The 20,168-nt window shown below is 38.0% G+C and overlaps 1 protein-coding gene across 2 annotated transcripts in view; it reads left to right on the forward strand.

Annotated features, from left to right (window-relative positions):
* The window catches only part of LOC132092337 (NBAS subunit of NRZ tethering complex), a 145,556-nt gene extending 141,620 nt beyond the window's left edge, over window positions 1-3,936 (forward strand). For both annotated transcript variants that reach the window (XM_059498516.1, XM_059498517.1), the window contains exon 52: window positions 3,014-3,936. In XM_059498516.1, the coding sequence (XP_059354499.1) occupies window positions 3,014-3,280 (267 nt within the window). In that variant the 3' untranslated portion in view covers window positions 3,281-3,936. The remainder of the gene's footprint in view (window positions 1-3,013) is intronic.
* The last annotated feature ends 16,232 nt before the right edge of the window (window positions 3,937-20,168 follow it).

Raw genomic sequence — 20,168 nt, forward strand, 5'->3', positions numbered from 1 at the left:
GCTTTGGGCCTGAATGAAAGGGAAAGAGAGTCATAGATGAGATATCTTGAAGCTCTGTTGTTGTGGATTCGCGGTGTTGACCAATAGAAAGCTGCTTCATTTGAAAGTGACTTAGATAGAGCTTAGAAAGTGACTGCACTTCATACGTCACTACAACAGAAAAGTGACCTTTTTGTCTACAACGTTTCACTAATGTGACTGCACATTTATTATGTATGTGTATGTCTTTTGGATAACTGTAAATCTGAACTAATTCCATAAGCGTTAAAAACCGTTGTGCAAGGTCATTACAATATATACAAACTGCATTTGTTTATTTTATATCCACTATTAATGTCATGTCGTATTTAATATGAGGACGCACACACACACTCGAAGGGCATCATATCTTGACTTAAGCTGGCCTTTAATCAAATTTAGCACATAATTGATTTTCCAGTGTGCTGACTCCTACAGTAAAGCTCCTCTGTGTTCTCCACCTCTAAAGCCGGCAGTTGAATTATTTATGCTGAAAAGACGAGAGAAGTGCTCCTGGTCTCTCTGAGCAGTCCGGGGGTCACAGAAGGGTGGGACATCTCTCTCTGAGCTCATTTATATCGCATGTGACCTCCTCCAGACATTCAAGTACAACATGGCCACTAGATAACACAGATAAACAGAATCTAGGGTGCAGGCGTGAGTCTGTAAGCTCTATTCTGAAGTGGAGGCGGCAAGATGTAGTCTGTTTTTAAGACTAATAGCTGCTTTTATGGTGTGATGGTTTTTACAGGTTTGTTTTTTGTTTTTGTGATAAAATATAGTATCAGACATGTTCATAAAATAGTAAGTTAAATTAACAGGTAGATTAACATTTGTGTGGGGGTGTGTGTGTGTGTGTGTGTGTGTATATATATATATATATATATATATATATATATATATATATATACAGGTCATTCTCAAAAAATGTGCATATTGTGATAAAGTTCATTATTTCCCATAATGTAATGATAAAAATTAAACTTTCATATATTTTAGATTCATTGCACACCAACTGAAATATTTCAGGTCTTTTATTGTTTTAATACTGATGATTTTGGCATACAGCTCATGAAAACCCAAAATTCCTATCTCAAAAAATTAGCATATTTCATCCGACCAATAAAAGAAAAGTGTTTTTAATACAAAAAAAGGCAACCTTCAAATAATTATGTTCAGTTATGCACTCAATACTTGGTCGGGAATCCTTTTGCAGAAATGACTGCTTCAATGCGGCGTGGCATGGAGGCAATCAGCCTGTGGCACTGCTGAGGTGTTATGGAGGCCCAGGATGCTTCGATAGTGGCCTTAAGCTCATCCAGAGTGTTGGGTCTTGCGTCTCTCAACTTTCTCTTCACAATATCCCACAGATTCTCTATGGGGTTCAGGTCAGGAGAGTTGGCAGGCCAATTGAGCACAGTAATACCATGGTCAGTAAACCATTTACCAGTGGTTTTGGCACTGTGAGCAGGTGCCAGGTCGTGCTGAAAAACGAAATCTTCATCTCCATAAAGTTTTTCAGCAGATGGAAGCATGAAGTGCTCCAAAATCTCCTGATAGCTAGCTGCATTGACCCTGCCCTTGATAAAACACAGTGGACCAACACCAGCAGCTGACATGGCACCCCAGACCATCACTGACTGTGGGTACTTGACACTGGACTTCAGGCATTTTGGCATTTCCTTCTCCCCAGTCTTCCTCCAGACTCTGGCACCTTGATTTCCGAATGACATGCAAAATTTGCTTTCATCCGAAAAAAGTACTTTGGACCACTGAGCAACAGTCCAGTGCTGCTTCTCTGTAGCCCATTTCCTGCACACGACTGTGCACGGTGGCTCTGGATGTTTCTACACCAGACTCAATCCACTGCTTCCGCAGGTCCCCCAAGGTCTGGAATCGGTCCTTCTCCACAATCTTCCTCAGGGTCCGGTCACCTCTTCTCGTTGTGCAGCGTTTTTTGCCACACTTTTTCCTTCCCACAGCCTTCCCGATGAGGTGCCTTGATACAGCACTCTGGGAACAGCCTATTCGTTCAGAAATTTCTTTCTGTGTCTTACCCTCTCGCTTGAGGGTGTCAATGATGGCCTTTTGGACAGTCTTACCCATGATTGCGGTTTTGAGTAATGAACCAGGCTGGGAGTTTTTAAAAGCCTCAGGAATCTTTTGCAGGTGTTTAGAGTTAATTAGTTGATTCAGATGATTAGTTTAATAGCTCGTTTAGAGAACCTTTTCATGATATGCTAATTTTTTGAGATAGGAATTTTGGGTTTTTGAGAAGGACCTGTATATATATATATATATATATATATATATATATATATATATATATATATATAGATATATATATATATATATATATATATATATATATATATATATATTAGGCAAATAATGTTGTTATCAGAATATATGTTGTACAGTTCAAAGCCCAAGTTCTGTGTTATTGGGGGAAAAAAAGATGATATTTGTACCATCGTCTGCATTTTAATTACCAAAAAATTGTGGTTTCAGTGTTGACTTTAAAATGGGTAATGTATGATAGTAACAGAGTTGACACATAATTTGGGGACATAACTACTTTATAATATATGCAGTACACTTCCATTAATTAGGGTGGGTTAGATTTTTTTATTATTATTATTATTACTTCGAAAGATGTCTTCTTTTGCTCACCAATGTTGCAATTATTTGATCAAAAACACAATATAATTACAATTTACAGTAACACTTTCCTATTTTAAAATACTTTGAAAAGTAATTTATTCATGTGGTGACAAAGCTGAGATTTCAGCATCATTACTCCAGTCTTCAGTGTCACATGATTCTTCAGAAATCATTTTACTATGCTGATTTGGTCCTCAAGAAATGTTTTTATTATTCTGATGCTCAAAACAGTTGTGCCGCTTAATATTTTTGAAGAAACTCACGCACACACGCACAAGCACATAATTTGTTCTCTCCTTTTCATGGCTTGTTTCTCTTTGTCTCTCTGTAGGTGACTGAGGAGGTGTGTGACTCTGAGCTCCTGTCTCTGCTGTTGAATGCTGGGATGTTGATCAGTTGTGTGGACACAGCTCTGTATTCTTCACTGGTCTCTCACATGCTGGCTCAGGGGGAATGGGATGTGGAGAAGGCCGCCCGTGACCTCCACCAGGCCGGCCACAGCGCTCAGGCAGGGTCTTTGCTCCTGTCCTACCGAGGATCCCACCCAGGGCAGTTCACCTTCAACAGTGCCCTCTCTGTCATTAGAAAATGGCTTTGAGGCGTATGTGTGGGTTAAAAACTGACACGGAGAGATTGTTCCTCTCTGTCTGTGTAAAGATATTTTTGGAGGCCAATCAATCAATAAAGGAAAGTAGTCAATCTCAGCTGTAGTAAAAAAAAAAAAAAAATTGTACATTGGCACCAAATCCAGATCACAAATATCATTTCTAATTAGCCTATTCAGACAGTGTTTGTTCAGGACTTCTTCCCGCTGACAAAGGACTCAGATCACCTTCCCATTCCTCTCTCTCTCTCGCTGTCGGTTTCTCTCTCCTGCCTTAAGCTCGATGACATGGGTGTAATTACATTACTTCGGCTGTTCGGTCACGCTAGCCTGCACTAATAATCATTAGAGGCTGGAGTCGGAATTGAAAACGCTGCATGTGTGCTAACAGAGTGTTTGGTGCATGTATGTATGTGGGACTTCATGGTTGATCATTTCCCCACACAACGTTTTGCTCTTTTCCTTTGTAGGGTTATTAATTATTTTTGAAGAAAACAGATTAGGCCTCCAGGCTGACTCACCTGCGTGATTGTTTAATCTGCACACAGATGCACTTATCTATGTTAGGTAGCTGAGCAGTAATGTGACTATCTATGTACTTCAGGCAAATGTATCTGCAGTGCTCAATAAAATTATTAAAACTTTAAAAAGTTGTATTTTGCTTTATCTCAAGACTGGTTTTGTTTACAACTGTTTTGGTGCACTGCACATTTTGGGCAATGAAACATTAACAGATAAATAAGATAAATGTGAACAGGTAATATCTAAGCATCCATCTATGGGTTTAATACAAATTGTAAAGAAGCTGTTTTCAATATATTATTTTATCTGGCTGTAATATCTCACCCGAAACACCCCGAAGCATATTATATGCTACAATTAAAAAAAAATAAAAATAAAAATAATACTATTATACATAAACAATGTGTTTCCAGACAGCGTAGTACACCAATCTTATTAGTAGTAGTGCTTGAAAATTTATCACCTACTATTACTCATACTCATTTGAGAAACCCCTAACCCTAGGTATTAGACTCTGATGTGCGACTTGTCCCACACCGTTTGGGCAACAGACATGAATTGGAATTGTACCAATCATGTGAAGCAGACATATTCAAGAACGACATGTCTGGAGTGGTTGAATATAGATTCATAAACATATATACATTGAATATAGATTCTATACAAACCCTACAGGGCCGATGCTGCCATCCTGTTTGAGTTCTGCTTTATTTGAAGGATGTAAATTGGAATCTCACCCCCCATGAGAGTCTTTGTCAAGGGAGAAAGATGCATAACGCATGTTATGATTAGCAAATATATTGTAGCATAAACACCCGCATAGTCATTATCCCTCCTTATCATGACTCATAATTGCAAGTGATGTTGTTTCTGCCACTGTTTGAGTTCTAGCACAGATTAATTGCCTGTACCAAATGCGTGTGATAGCACAAGACAGCATTGGCTGAATATATTCAGAGGTTCAAGCTGGAAACAATTAGCAATCAGTATCTTTTGAAGCATTGTCTACATTACCTGCAACTGTTCATATAGGCTACAGCTTGCATTCATTACGTTGTTTCCAAGACATCAAGATCATTGTGTTAGCTGTAAACCATGTTAAAATATCACTCAACTATGACAGAGTATTTAGGAAAAAGTTCCAAGACTGCACAATGTTCATCTAAATCCTGTTTGAGGAGTTTAGTACAATATTTACAAGCCTAATCCTGAGGAGTCCCCGTTTCTGTGAACTTCTGAACTCTGCTCCACTGTGGATCCACGCATGAGTTGCCCTGTGGACCTTATTACACATCAGCAAATAAAACCAGAGAGGGGGAACAAACGTTATGTGATTGCGTTTTTGAGAATAGGTTTTTACACCAACATTCTCCACGGTGTGTGAGAGTGTGTGTTCTGTTGGAGATAATTATTACACCATAGCTTACAGGTAGATGGCACCTCGTCATTAGGTGGCTGTCGACATTCTAGACGGCGAGAAGCAGCGTTCATTAATTTGGCACACTTATGCTGTGCATAATGATAATAACAGCCTATGAGACGATGAGGCTGACAGCCATGTTTTGCATAAATATGAGATTGCATGTGACTTACAGTCCCAACAGAGCTGATTGAATAATGGGCTGCAATTGAAAGCAATAGCTCACTGGAAACAACCACTATTTGTGAACCTCATTAGGGTTAGCAAAGACCCACTTTTTGCCAATTTTTAGCCTAGCCACATATTTCAGGAGGGATTTTTCTTGCAGGTAAAGACTACCTGTCATCAGTTCTGAAGTGTGATGTATCTGATTAAGCAATCCAAACAGGTAAGTGGGTTTTTAATCAATTTAACTAACTGTCAGGTTTAATATGGCTAAATTGATGTTAGTGTGCCTGTGGAAGGATAAGAAGGAAGGATTACTTGTGAATCCAATTTTTTTCTTTACACTAAATAAAGTGTCTATGACATGCTGTTGATTACCTAAGAAATCTATTTCGACTTGTTCTGTAGTTTGTTAAAATCACAATTGTCTTTATAGAAATACACTTGTGGAATAGTCACATTAGCGAAACCTAGACGCGTGTTTATAATCTAAAACCCTATTCAGATGGGATTAGTTTTACAAGGGTAGATGGAGTATGTAATTTTATCACAAAACGTCTGTAATTCTAATGGCCAGTTCGCATGGGATAAGAAATCTCATTAAAATTACCAGTGCCCAGTTGCATAAAAGCCCTTAAGCAAAAAAAAAAAAAAAAATTCACTTATAATAATGTTAAGGGTACCCTTAAACCTAGCTCAGACTACACAACTTTAAACATCAACAGATCATTGTGCTGTTCATGATTGCTGTCTGTTTTTAAGTCATTGAACACTTGGTATAAACACTTAGGTAAGTGTGAGAGTTAAGACGTTTGTTGCAATGCTCTTAAAGAAATCCCTTGTTTTTTTCTCGTAAGGGACTCCCCCATGTCAAATTACTCAAGGGCTTTCATGCAACCAGGCACAGAATTGCGAGGAGTACCTCGATAATATACGCACCTCCATGACCTCCCTGTCGTCATGTGCGTGCCATGTTGTTTCCTGTGCCTACTACGTTGTTTAAAATATTTTTTATAATATGTTGCTTATAATATCAGTTAGGTCCAGCTGAACGACTTCTTCTTCTTCATTGAATTCTGCTAACCAAAATTTTGTGCCAGCAACTGATAGAATATTTACATACATATTTACAGCTGGTCTATTCGCAGGGGATTAGCATTACCTAATAATTAAAGAGCTTGGAAAACTGTTATTGCGCAATTAAATTTGGGTAGTCACCACTGTGTTTACAGAAATAATAAACAGTACATTTACATTTACATTTAGTCATTTTGCAGACACTTTTATCCAAAGCTACTTACAGTACAACTGGGGGATACATAAAGCGATTCTTCTTAAAGAGGCAAACAGACACAGGAAGTGCTTGTAATACCAATCTTTTTATATTATTCACATAAGTACAAGCTAGAAAGCGATAAATAAAGCGGGTCTCAGACTTCTGGAGGGGATGTAGATTCATTGTAGTTAGTGGAAGTAGGCAGGTGCTGAGCCTGTGGCTGTTCTATATGCAAGCATCAATGTCTTGAACTTGATGTGAGCCACAACCGGTAGCCAGTACAAGGAGATAAAGAGAGGTGTAACATGGCCTCATTTGGGCTCGTTGAACACCGTAACGTTTGTAGAGTAAGCACAAAGATACCAGAAAGTGTGACATAACTATTCATAAAGTACTGTTTACATGATACAAACTCCACCCACACCATCTGCATCTGTGTAACATAATTAGACTGTCTGAGTAAAAACTCATTTTTAAATGGAAGATAAGCACTGATTTTAAAGCCTAAAAAAGCCATGCCCTGTAGTATTACATTGTGCACTTCTGTAACCATGTTTACGGTTTGTTTTTAAAAATGATTGTCTGTGCTAGTCGACAGCATGTCACCGATTCTGTAGATAGAATTTAACTTGTTTTAAACCCAGAACAATCTTTTAACTTAGAGGTGTTCTGCTTTTGATCTTAAAATGTGTCAGATTCTCCCTTTGATACTGAATTTTGAGGAACAGACATCTTTTCAGGTAGTTATACAAGCTTGAAATGAGGATGTTCATGCAAGTTTAACCTGTGGAGAGCGTGTTTTGACAGCAATATTAGTTTATCTTTAGAATTGCCTCTCATTCCATATGCTCAATAATTACTATAACTTTGCTTTCTTTATCGAATTATTCACTCAAAATCAGAACACAGAATGGTTTAATTGTCATGTCATAGGTGAGCAAGGAGAATAAATGGAGGTTCTCAGCTTGAGTTAGTGAACATCGTGGATAGGATTATCAGAGAAAAGCTAAGAATGTTACTAATGCTGCGGGTCTGTAGAAAGGTTATCGTTCTCTCTCAAACAAGCCCTTTACCTCTTCTCTACAGGGCTGCTGTGCACTTAACAAAGGAAACAAGTGTGAGAGGATATAAACAGAAAGGGACAACATGGGCTGGAAAAACAGTGGTGACTGTTAATTTGATAGTTTTTATCTATTGAATGAAATTTCATTACATTTTATCAATATTACATTATAATAGGTAATAAAAACAAAAAAATTATTCAACTACAAACCCGATTCCAAAAAAGTTATGACACTGTACAAATTATGAATTAAAACAGAATGCAATAATGTGGAAGTTTCAAATTTCTGTATTTTATTCAGAATACAACATAGATGACATATCAAATGTTTAAACTGAGAAAATGTATAATTTTAAGGGAAAAATACGTTGAAATAAGTTTAAATTTCATGTCATCAACAAATCTCAAAAAAGTTGGGACAAGGCCATGTTTACCACTGTGGCATCCCCTCATCTTTTTATAAAAGTCTGCAAATGTCTGGAGACTGAGGAGACAAGTTGCTCAAGTTTAGGAATAGGAATGTTGTCCCATTCTTGTCTAATACAGGCTTCTAGTTGCTCAACTGTCTTAGGTCTTCTTTGTCCCATCTTCCTCTTTATGATGCGCCAAATGTTTTCTATGGGTGAAAGATCTGGACTGCAGGCTGGCCATTTCAGTACCCGGATCCTTCTTCTACGCAGCCATGATGTTATAATTGATGCAGTATGTGGTCTGGCATTGTCATGTTGGAAAATGCAAGTTCTTCCCTGAAAGAGACGACGTCTGGATGGGAGCATATGTGGTTCTAGAACTTGGATATACAGTATCTTTCAACATTGATGGTGCCTTTCCAGATGTGTAAGCTGTCCATGCCACATGCACTCATGCAACCCCATACCATCAGAGATGCAGGCTTCTGAACTGAGCGCTGATAACAACTTGGGTTGTCCTTACCTGTCTTACCTGGGTCACCATACTTGGCTGAATGTCCTTTCACTTTTCACTGTATGTGATGCAGTGCCGTCTAAGGGCCAGAAGATCATGGGTATCCAGTATGGTTTTCCGGCCTTGACCCTTACGCACAGAGATTTTTCCAGATTATCTGAATCTTTGGATGACATTATGCACTGTAGATGAAGATAACTTCAAACTCTTTGCAATATTTCTCTGAGAAACTCCTTTATGATATTGCTCCACTATTTTTCACCGCAGCATAGGGGGAATTGGTGATCCTCTGCCCATCTTGACTTCTGAGAGACACTGTCACTCTGAGAGGCTCTTTTTATACCCAATCATGTTGCCAATTGACCTAATAATTTGCAAATTGGTCCTCCAGCTGTTCCTTATATGTACATTTAACTTTTCCGGCTTTTATTGCTACCTGTCACAACTTTTTTGGAATGTGTAGCTCTCATGAAATCCAAAATGAGCCAATATTTGGCATGACATTTCAAAATGTCTCACTTTCAACATTTGATATATTATCTATATTCTATTGTGAATAAAATATAAGTTTATGAGATTTGTAAATTATTCCATTCCATTTTTACTCACAATTTGTACAGTGTCCCAACTTTTTTTGGAATCGGGTTTGTAATAATGTGAATATTAAGTGTGTGTATTAAATGTTTAAAACTATAAGTGAATATTAAATAACGTATATTTTAGACTAAATATTACAAGTTATTGCTCTGCCAACGAAAATAGTTCTAAATGAAGTCAAAACTGAACTGTTGGGTGTTTCTAAGTAAACACTGTGGTTGAGTTTAATTCCTTAATGAATAATTGTAGTTGAATTAATCATTTGAGGGAATGATTCAATGACTCTGAATGAATAGACTGAATGAATTAATAAAAAAAAAAAAAGGTTGGATCAGCGAGTCAGTACTTCTAAAATCACGTGTCATTTAAATTTTAACTTACTCTGTGTAAAAGTATGTTAAATGTATAATATGAATGTAGATAATATGCATGAAATTCAAATACTATAAATTCAGACATACTACTCTTTTGGCATACTCAGTCATTTGTCGCCACCTACTGGTGTAACATCGCTAATAGAAAGAGTCACAGACAACAAATACACCGGAACAAACAGCTGGATAAAAGTTTTTAGTAATTTTAGTTGACAAAATGTTTGTTAAACTATAACAAATCAAGTTTTTTTTTTGTTTGTTTTTTATTATTGTTTTATGTCAGTAATTTTGTTAACAGCATTAATACTGTGACTGAAACAAGTACATTCCACAAATAACTGGGGAATACTGGAAAACCTTGTTAGTTTACCCTCATGCCCTCATTTCTCTCAGGGGGTAAGTCTTTTTCTGCAAGGGTGTGTGGTGACATCCTTTTCTACACACATTTGCTGTCAGAATGTTGACCCCCTCCAGAGACAAAGCAAGAGGATGAAAGGATGAGAGTCATCGTTGCACTAGAGTACAGTGGCAGAGAGATGAGAGAGACCAAGATAAGGGTGAGAGAGAGAGAGAGAGAAAGGTCTCATGGGATGAGAGGGAAACCACTTGACAAGACATGAAACAGTGGAGATTAGAAAGGCTGAGAGAGAAGCACAGCAGGTCTTCAGAAGCTAATACACATATGCACACATTTTACAGAACTTTACACAAGCACTACTCAGTGAGATACCTTAGATTTAACCGTTCAGTATAGTTTCATTACAGGGATTATTCTTGCAAAAGAGATTATTCACTTTTAGCTGAGTTTCTAATGCATTATGTAGCTGTAGCAATGGTACTGCATCTCTGGTGGGGAAGTACATTCCATAAATGCATCCTCAAAGTTTCCAGCACTTACTCATTGTTTACCATGATTGCAAATATGATTTATCAATCAGTATGATGAACAACAATAGTATGTACAAGAGGCTGGACTTTGATGGGAAAATACTGAATTTATGGGAGTCAAAAATAAAGCATCATTTCCTCAATTTCTACCTTATGTTTGTTGTTAAGAGAGGCAGAAAGCTTAAGGTTTCCAGTTTGATTTTGCTGAAGATGTTTTTTTAATATACGTGAATTTTATAAAAATGTCTTAGTCTTATCTTGCTGGACTAGGTTAATGTCTTGACTGAATACACTCTGTGTACAATTCCAGTTAAAATAAATATGTGAATCCTTGGGTATAATGACTGTTTAACCCTCCTTTGGCAGCACAAATGTTTCCATAAATTGCGGGTCAGATCTGCACAATGGTCAAGAGGAAATTTGCACAGCACTGTTTTTGAGCTGTCTGCATGCTAAAGCATCTCAGTCATGTTAAGGTCAGAAAAATGTTTCTTCTGTTGAAGGATTTCTGTTGTTTTATTTCTGTGCTGTGGGTCATAATGTCACCCAACTATGTTGGACATAAGACCTGCAAAATGTCCTGATTAGCTACTTGGGGATTCATTGTTTTCCATCAATATTAGCCAACTAGTCAGGCCCTTGGGGTGATAGTGATGCCACTACCACACTTTTAAAGGTTTGGCTGTTGGTGTGCTGTCTTCTTCTCCCAACATTGTGTTTTTTTCCCCAAACACCTCAACTTTAGTTTTATCTGTCCACAGAATATCTTGCTTGTAGCACTGTCCAAGTGTGCTGCTTTGCAAACTATCTATCTACAGTATCTCTGTCTGTCTGTTATCTACAGTTTCTCCATTTGTCTGTCTGTCCATGTGTCATTCTGCCTCTGTTGTTCTGTTATCTACCTACTGTTCAACCTATCTATATCATTCTTCCGTTCTTCTCTCTGTCTGTCTATCATTCTGTCTGTCCATCTATCTGCCTGTTATTCTCTAGCATTTTTTACTACACAGTGTAAAGCTTGGCTGAAATGTGCTTTCATTTGTATAAGACAGAGATATATGTTGATGCATATAATAGATTTGGTCTTATTCACACCAGTGACCCAAAAGTGCCTGTTCTGTCAGTAAGCCTGTGATCTGTTCTCACCCCAGCACTGTGTGTGTATTTACATGAGAGACACTTCTTCCCCCCTCATTGTACTCTCCTAGCTGTCCAGGTACTTACAGCCACAGCTGAATCTCTGATCAGTTGCCATGGCTACACTATTTTACTGCAAGTACTGGTTTGAGAGATGTGAAGTGATTCCCAGTGCTGCCATTAGAGTGACCAGTTGGAGTTTTGGTATGTGTGAGCATGTGTGTATGCATTATGGTTTGCATCTGTGTGTATGAGGTGTATGGCTGCAGCAGCAGGTGTCATCTTGTTACCTTGTTATTGCAGGTTGACCATCTCCCTGATGACCCAGAGTGAGAAACACTGAGGAATCTAAATCCACTTGTCAGAATGTATGGAAGTGTCTGGCATCGCATGAGCTGCAGGATATGCAAGTTATAAATATATATGTGTATGTATGTATGTATGCACACACACACACACACACACACACACACACATACATACATACATACATGTTAGTCACTGTGTGTCTATAAAATTGCATCCACAGATAGATAGATAGATAGATAGATAGATAGATAGATTGATTTTGAAAGTTTTGAAATGAGACATGAGTGCGAAGAGGTAATTAATGCAGCTGTGAGAGAGAAAGACAGGGACATGAAAGAGTGTGATGGGGATCTCTGAATGTGTGAGTGAGTGACCCTGGGGTGAGCTCATTTAGTTACAGCACTTTCTGCCATACCACTGGCTGGCATCACTCCCGGGGATTTGTGGGTAGTTAAATGTACTGTAGCATCAAAGTTGGTAATAGGTGGTAGACTGGAAGCAATGAGATTCACTCATTCATAGCATCACAACTGAACACATTTACTTTTTGCATTTATATTGATAAATTTTCTGGGAGCTTTTATCCAAGAAACAGTACAAACACAGGCAATTAATCAAATCTTTAATCGAAAGCGAAAATGTAATCACATCTTCTGTCATCATCCGATGTGTCTGTGCTAATGAAACCGCTAACAGCGCATTATCAAGTGTGCTGAAAAAGTAATTGGCTACAAGCTTCCATCCTTTGCTAAGAACTACTCATCTAAGACCGTAAACTACGCCACAAAGACTAACATGACCAACAGAAACTCTGCTATTTAAAATAGATCTTCTATTCTACATAAACTCTGAATATTGTATTATAAAATGTATATTGTAATGTTGCCTATGGTTGCAGATACAATGTGTAGCAGATTTTTAATGTGAACAAGGATATATAGTTTTGGCGAATAAAAGAATGTCTGATTCTGATAAGAGTAAAGTAAAGTTTAACAATGGCAAGAAATGCAGTATAACACTGTTTAACACTGATTAGAGGAGAAAATTTTTTTTTGTGTGTGTATTTGTGTGAATATGATACTGGCACCATTAAACAAGTTGAGAAAGAAAGAGAGAACAAGAACAGAAGAGTTTTAAAGACATAGGCAGGTACTGAAGTAATTACTGCATTAAGTGTGCATGTGTGTATGAGACAGACTGGGTTTTGTGTTGTGTTTGAGTATTTCTGTTCAGTTGTGGGGATGTGGTAGAATATTTATTAAATTCTTAATATAGAATATTTGTGCAATAATTGCTGTATTCGAGGTGTGTGGATTGGTGGAGTATGTTTGTGTTCAAATACTAATTAACTGTTCAAACCATGAATCCTAAAAACAGTCAGAGGCCGATTTCACACTCCAGTCTCTCTCTCTCTCTCTCTCTCTCTCTCTCTCTCTCTCTCAATAGTGTGGGGTCTCAGATTTGAACTGTGTGGACTCCTGTAAATCACTATCCTGAGGCTTTGCACCTGTCCGTTTATATCAAAACACCTCTTCAAAAACAGCCAGGTGTTTTAGATGCACAATCATGCATTTTCAGCCTTGTGCCTACAGTCGTACTGATATTTAGTACTATAGCACAAGCCTGTGAACTTCTAGACTGCCTTTACAAAATAGTGTTTTTTTTATATTTTTATAAACTCAATTGCACATTGTTGCCTCATAACAAACCTACTTTCTTTCCTTTTCAAAAAAAGGCAATAAACTAATCATGAAGGGCTTTTTAGTTAAATGTTTATGTCTTGTAAAACTGCCATCAGAAAAGCATTTTTCAGAAATATGATGGAGCCACTAACAGATGTATTTGTATGCTCTATTATTAAATTTAGAATTAAAATTTAAGCAAACCTTAACCTAAGGGCCAATTCTATTAGTATCTGTAGCAGTCAGTTTTTAGTATTCTGACATCAGCAAATACAGTTTAATTTCAAAGATAAATTAATTTTTTTCTGTCATTTTTCCCCCTCCAGGTAGCATACAGTGGCTTTTTTATTTTTATTATTATTATTTTTTGTAGTAATCTATAAATAGAGTTCCATTTTATTCAAGATAACTGAACTGAACTTTTTAAACATTGCTTCCATAATGCTTTCAGTTGAGGTTTAAACCAAATTAATTGCATGGCGTTATACTGTAAAGTTGACCCTAATGTGTTGTTTTCTTTTCTTATTACTGTGAGCTTCTAAATCCAAGTCAAACATCAGATATTGCTTTCCCCCCATGTATTTGCATGGGAAGCTTTCATAAACAAACACAAATTAGAGGCATTCAATCACCATTTGTGCATTTTTATTGTCATTCAGAAGTTATTTGGAGATTTGCGATGACTCAGAATGGCCTCACAAATTTAATTAATTAAATTCTTATCAGGAAGAGAGCAGCCACTTCTTCTCACTTGATGAGGTAAAAGCACTCAGCTTCTAACAGATACACACTGGTGAGCACTTCATGAGTGTTTGTTTGCAAGAAACATTTCTTCTGCATGTTTGCTTTCATTAATGTTATGTGAGACAATATTTACCTCAGAATTGGGCAGGCCTTGGATGCAGGGTTTTCATTGGTACGGAAACTGACAGACTAATATAAAAGCCATTTCTAACTTCCGATCCAGATTTCATGCAGAGTGCCTGTGTTCTGGGTCAAATTGACTTTTTAATACATTTCAGCTGGAAAAATATCTGAGCAGATAATTATCCACATCTGAAATGTAAAGCAGCAAAGAGGCCCCAAAATTGAGATGAACAAGACCTCAAATGCTCTTCAAATCCAGGAAACATGCAAATCGAGCACTACAGTGCTGTATGGAAATTACATTGCCTCATACTTTCTAAAGGGCACTTAAGCATTGAGGCTGCATCATTCTTTGCTCTTGCAAAGAGCCATTGTTTGGCCCATGGATGCTGGCTGTAAGTTGACCTTCTGGTGAAGACCTGTTGAGTCCTTTAGAAAATCATACCTGGACACATCTAATCAAAGCATGCATTAGACACATAATGGCAGAAAGGCACCAGAGAATTATGATATTTCTGTCTAATTGCACATTAAGTAATTGTTGAGCAATTATGAGCAAAACTGCCATTATTTTTCTGGAAAGCACAGTGTAAGGAATGGCCAAAAGCTATGACATTTCTTCAGCTATATTGCTTTGGCATACCTGTTAGCATCCACGTGCCTGGTGCTTCGTTCAGGAGCTTGTTGCTAATTAGATGTGGCGATTAAGTTTAACTAATACAACTGCATGTTTACTTTTAATTAGTGGCTCTAGTCAAGTAATTGTCGAAAAAGAAGCATCCAGCTGTCCTCGTATGCCTTGGAGTACACACGCTTAGACCTTGGACTCTCAAACTACTGCTCAAGATCTGCCACTGAAGGCTCTTACCGAGTTAATGAAGTGAAATTAGCCCAGGGGTTAAACTGGATTGTGGTGACTCCACTCTGACTCCAACTCTAGCGCATAGTAGCTGCGTCTGCATGATGGCCAAACAATCCCTGAAAACCTCCTCCAACAAGTGCTGTGAGAGACTTAATCTCTGTATAGCTTAACATTCAGTCACATCCTGGCAAGAAACTGCTTAGATGTCCAGACCACTGGGAAGAGACAAGCAGGGTTTTAATCCTTGCCAATGGATTGGTCTCGAGGGAAAAGGAGAAAGACAAAAATTTGAGGCTTGGATTGTTTCCCTTTTCAAGAGCCCATTTGAATCCTTGCTTCAAGTGGATAATTGAACTTTTGCCCAGTATCAGTATGTAGCCTAGTTCACACACTTCACACTTGGCTTCCCTCCAGGTGCATGTGTTTGTGTGGTGAGGAACTTGATAAATAATAGTATTAACCTCAGTAATAGGATTAAACATAGAATACTCAACAGATACTCCACCTTTAAAATCACCTGTGTGAGTTTATCGCCAACAGTGACACTCAAATCTGAGGACCAAGAGTGGTAATTGATTCAATTATAAAGCCAGCTGGATGGTTTGTGTGTTGACACATTACGGGTGGTTCTTGTATGTGCCATCTATGAAGATAACATGGATTTTCTCTCCTTAGTCAGGCCAGAATCTGAAGTGCAGTATGAAGGCTAGATCCTTTTGCTCCAGTAAAGTTCTCCTGTGCCCTAGTAACATTTTAATGATGGATCATTATGTTATGAGTCAGATGAGAAACTGTCTCATTCATTGAATTTTTATATTTGCCAGTTAGGCCATAGTCTTGTGGAGAATGTGAAAACTGCAAACCAATCACTTTTTGCCTCGTATGCCATTTTCCAGCTAAATAAATTTATCACATTTTTTTGTTGTTGTATCTTTGCCTTTGACAGGATTCAGTGAAAGAGGAAATATATATATATATTTTAACACCATTTTAAAATCTTTCAAGCAAATATAAGTAACATAATTAAAAAAAAATAGTTCTGGTTAAAAATTTACTGACCTTTTTTTTTTTTTTTACTTTTCAGAAACACTTATCCCTCATTCTTTCCATCAGGCCAATAACATTACTGTCCTTGTTTCTTTTTAAATGATGAATTCTCATACTTTCTCCTCTCCTTCACTTTTTCTTGAAAACCCTCATTGAAGGTAAAGATTAGACTAATTACAGTATTTCATTAAATAACTGGTCTTGTAAGGTACAGTACAGACCAAAAGTTTGGACACACCTTCTCATTCAAAGAGTTTTCTTTATTTTCATGACTATGAAAATTGTAGATTCACACTGAAGGCATCAAAACTAAGAATTAACACATGTGGAATTATATATGGAATTATATACATAACAAAAAGTGTGAAACAACTGAAAATGTCATATTCTAGGTTTTTCAAAGTAGCCACCTTTTGCTTTGATTACTGCTTTGCACACTCTTGGCATTCTCTTGATGAGCTTCAAGAGGTAGTCACCTGAAATGGTCTTCCAACAGTCTTGAAGGAGTTCCCCGAGAGATGCTTAGCACTTGTTGGCCCTTTTGCCTTCTGTCTGCGGTCCAGCTCACCCCTAAACCATCTCGATTGGGTTCAGGTCCGGTGACTGTGGAGGCCAGGTCATCTGGCGCAGCACCCCATCACTCTCCTTCTTGGTCAAATAGCCCTTGATGCCTTCAGTGTGACTCTACAATTTTCATAGTCATGAAAATAAAGAAAACTCTTTCTGTGTCCAAACTTTTGGTCTGTACTGTATATGCACCCTTCGTGCTGTGTTGACACAGCTGTATTTGTCAGTGTAATGCATTTTCTCAATATAGATCAGACTTGTGACTTGTTTGAGGTCATATTCTGTCTTTTAATGTTTACAAATACAAATATTCTTTCCCTCAAACCTCTCTCTCTAGATGTATTACTGAGCAGTCTTTGCATCATTTCCCAGGCCAAATCGACTTTGTGGGGCAAAATAGTGCAGTGTAGTTTGATGCTGGGAGCAGTCAAAGTCGTGCCGAATGATGGGATTACTGCACACGTGGATATTTCTGATTGCTGTGGAAAAAGTAAAGGTTGGCAGTTCTGTATGCAAATTCATTCCACCAGAGGAGAGGTTGATGATTCAGCGCCAGACGGTCGTATAGTGACCCAGACACTCTCAACATCTTGCCCATCGGAAGCGACGGGACACAATGAGGGACCCACAGTGACAGGTTGCTAATGGAAACAGTGACATGGTCAGAGCAGTGGGTTGCACACATGGCACCTTCCAGCTTTCCACACACACAGCAGCCTAATACACCTGCAAATACAATTATACACTGATTAGTCCTGGACAGCTTATTTACCCAAACACACAATTACCCAAGGTCAGGGCAGATGAGGGGTCTCTTTTTTCATTCTCTCGCAGTTCCTGGTACCTCCATAACAGATTTTTTTCCCCTCCTTTTGCTTTTTGTTCGACTAATATTTCACTCCTGGCATGTGCTTCACTATGGTAATAAAACAAGTGTATCACTGCAGTCTGTGATAATGGAAATTAGTCACGTGTGATGTGATGACATGCACTCTCTCTCTCTCCCTCATTCTCAACTCAATCAGGTGTAGATGATAATCACCTTCTCAATGGCACACAAAGCTTTTTGACTTTCAACTATGATCAGCTGTGGTCATTTTGATTAGTTCAGCATGAAAAGAGCTTTCCTGAAGCATTTTAGGCCTTGGAAGTGCAACTGAAGTAAACAGTCAACCATGGGTGGGAAGGCACTGTCAAAAATCTCCAGGGTAAAGTTGTGGACAGGCACAAGTCAGGAAATGGATACATATTTCTAAGGCTTTATCAATGCCTAGAAGCACAGTGAAGTCTATTATTACAAAGTGGAAGGTATTTGGTACAACACAGACCCTCCCTAGATCAGGACGTTGCTCCAGCTGGATGAAAGAGCCTGGAGGAAACTGCTCAGAGAGAATACCACGAGGCCTACAGCTACTCTGAAGCAGCTGCAGGAATTTATGACAAAGAGTGGTAATTGAGTGCATGTGACAACAATATCACAAATACCCACAAATGTGGCTTGTATGGGAGGGTTGCAAGAAAAAAAGCCACCCCTCAAGAAAGGCCTGTCATGACTGAGCTTCGCCAAAATGCACCTTGAAGATTCTGAGGCAGATGAGAGTAAAATTGAATTATTTGGCCTCAACACCAAATTATGTCTGGCGGAAATCCAGTGCAGATCACCATCCAAATAACCGCATTCCTCCAGTAAAGCATGGCGGTGGTAATGTCCTGTTATGGGGGTGCTACTCTGCAGCATGGACTGGACAATTTGTCACTGTTTTTTTTTACAGTGTAGATATTTTTTACTTGTTTTCTTCTCTCCTTTACACACCAGTAATACAGTTGCCCTTAAACCTTGTGAAAGACAAATCTACTCAGGGGTCTAATTTAAAAGAAATTAAGAAATTCTGGAGTAGGACCTGTACTGTCCATTGTTATTAATGTCAATGCGTTTTAAAAAATACTATTATTGATAACATTAAATCCAGTATAGTATGAAAAGGAACACATTTCTGGTTTGGTGTTGATGAAGAGCCTTACTGATGGGGCTGTGGACATACATAAGACTAAATGGCTTGCAAAAACCAATATATGCAATTACCCTTATGTACACCGATATTTTGAAGTCATAAGTCCTTTTTGAGCTCCTCAAGGTCTTTCTTAAACCCAACATATAAAATTCTCATGATGATTAATATGTCCATTCTCTGGCTGGGATGTTACTGATAGGCTGACAGTATGGAGAAGTTGAATTGGTCATTCACTCTTCTGGCCGTGTATACAGAAGATATTTTATCTTAGTGTCCCTCTTTGAGAGTGTTAATTAGGCTTGTAAAGGAGTTGCTTTAAGGAGGCAGAATGAGATGTAATCAATGCTTAAGTGAGTTGTTTGTGTGCAGAGAGAGACAGAAGGTGGAACACACAGAGCCAGAAAATTTCACAGTCTGTGGGTAGCCATCGTTCTCTCTCTCTCTCTCTCACACACACACACACACACACACACACACACACACACACACACACACTTGATGTTGCTTTTATGTAGATTTAGACTGGCATGTAGTTTTAAAATAGCCTATAATATTTCTAGAAATGATGTTTGCTGTATTGAATATGATTTCAAGCACAGTTGTGCAGATCTTCAGACCAACACTATGATTGCAAGTGTGATATTGTTTTTATAGAACAGTTCAAAAAACAAGTATTAATACTGGGTAAAAGTAATTTTAATCACAATATTGACATATTATTTGAAATTAACAAACAAACTTTGAGCAATACACAGTATTGGTGCTGCCATATGAATCAATGTTGTTGATTAAAAATGGTTGGGCAAATAATCGAATGATTCATAGCAGCTGCGTCCAAAATCACATACTCTCTGAATAGGTACTTCTTTTAAGTAAGTAATTAGTGATCATTAAAAGTATGTTCTTTATAGTATGAATGTGTGTAGTATGAATGTAATACGGACATTTTACATTTGTTGTCATTGTCACATGACCTACCAGCATCAGTTGTGTCACTTCACTGTGACCTCATGGGAGTAAAATGTTCATCAGATGCACACTCAAGAATTTCACTGTAGGTCGTCCAGGGACTTTTTCCTTACTGTTTTATGAATACTTTGAACCACATTATTGCCATCGTGTAGGACGTTTTGCCACATTTTGTGACAGGATAGACACACGGCAGTGGTC

The sequence above is a fragment of the Carassius carassius genome, chromosome 18, assembly GCF_963082965.1.
Source record: "Carassius carassius chromosome 18, fCarCar2.1, whole genome shotgun sequence".
Taxonomy (NCBI): Eukaryota; Metazoa; Chordata; class Actinopteri; order Cypriniformes; family Cyprinidae; genus Carassius; species Carassius carassius.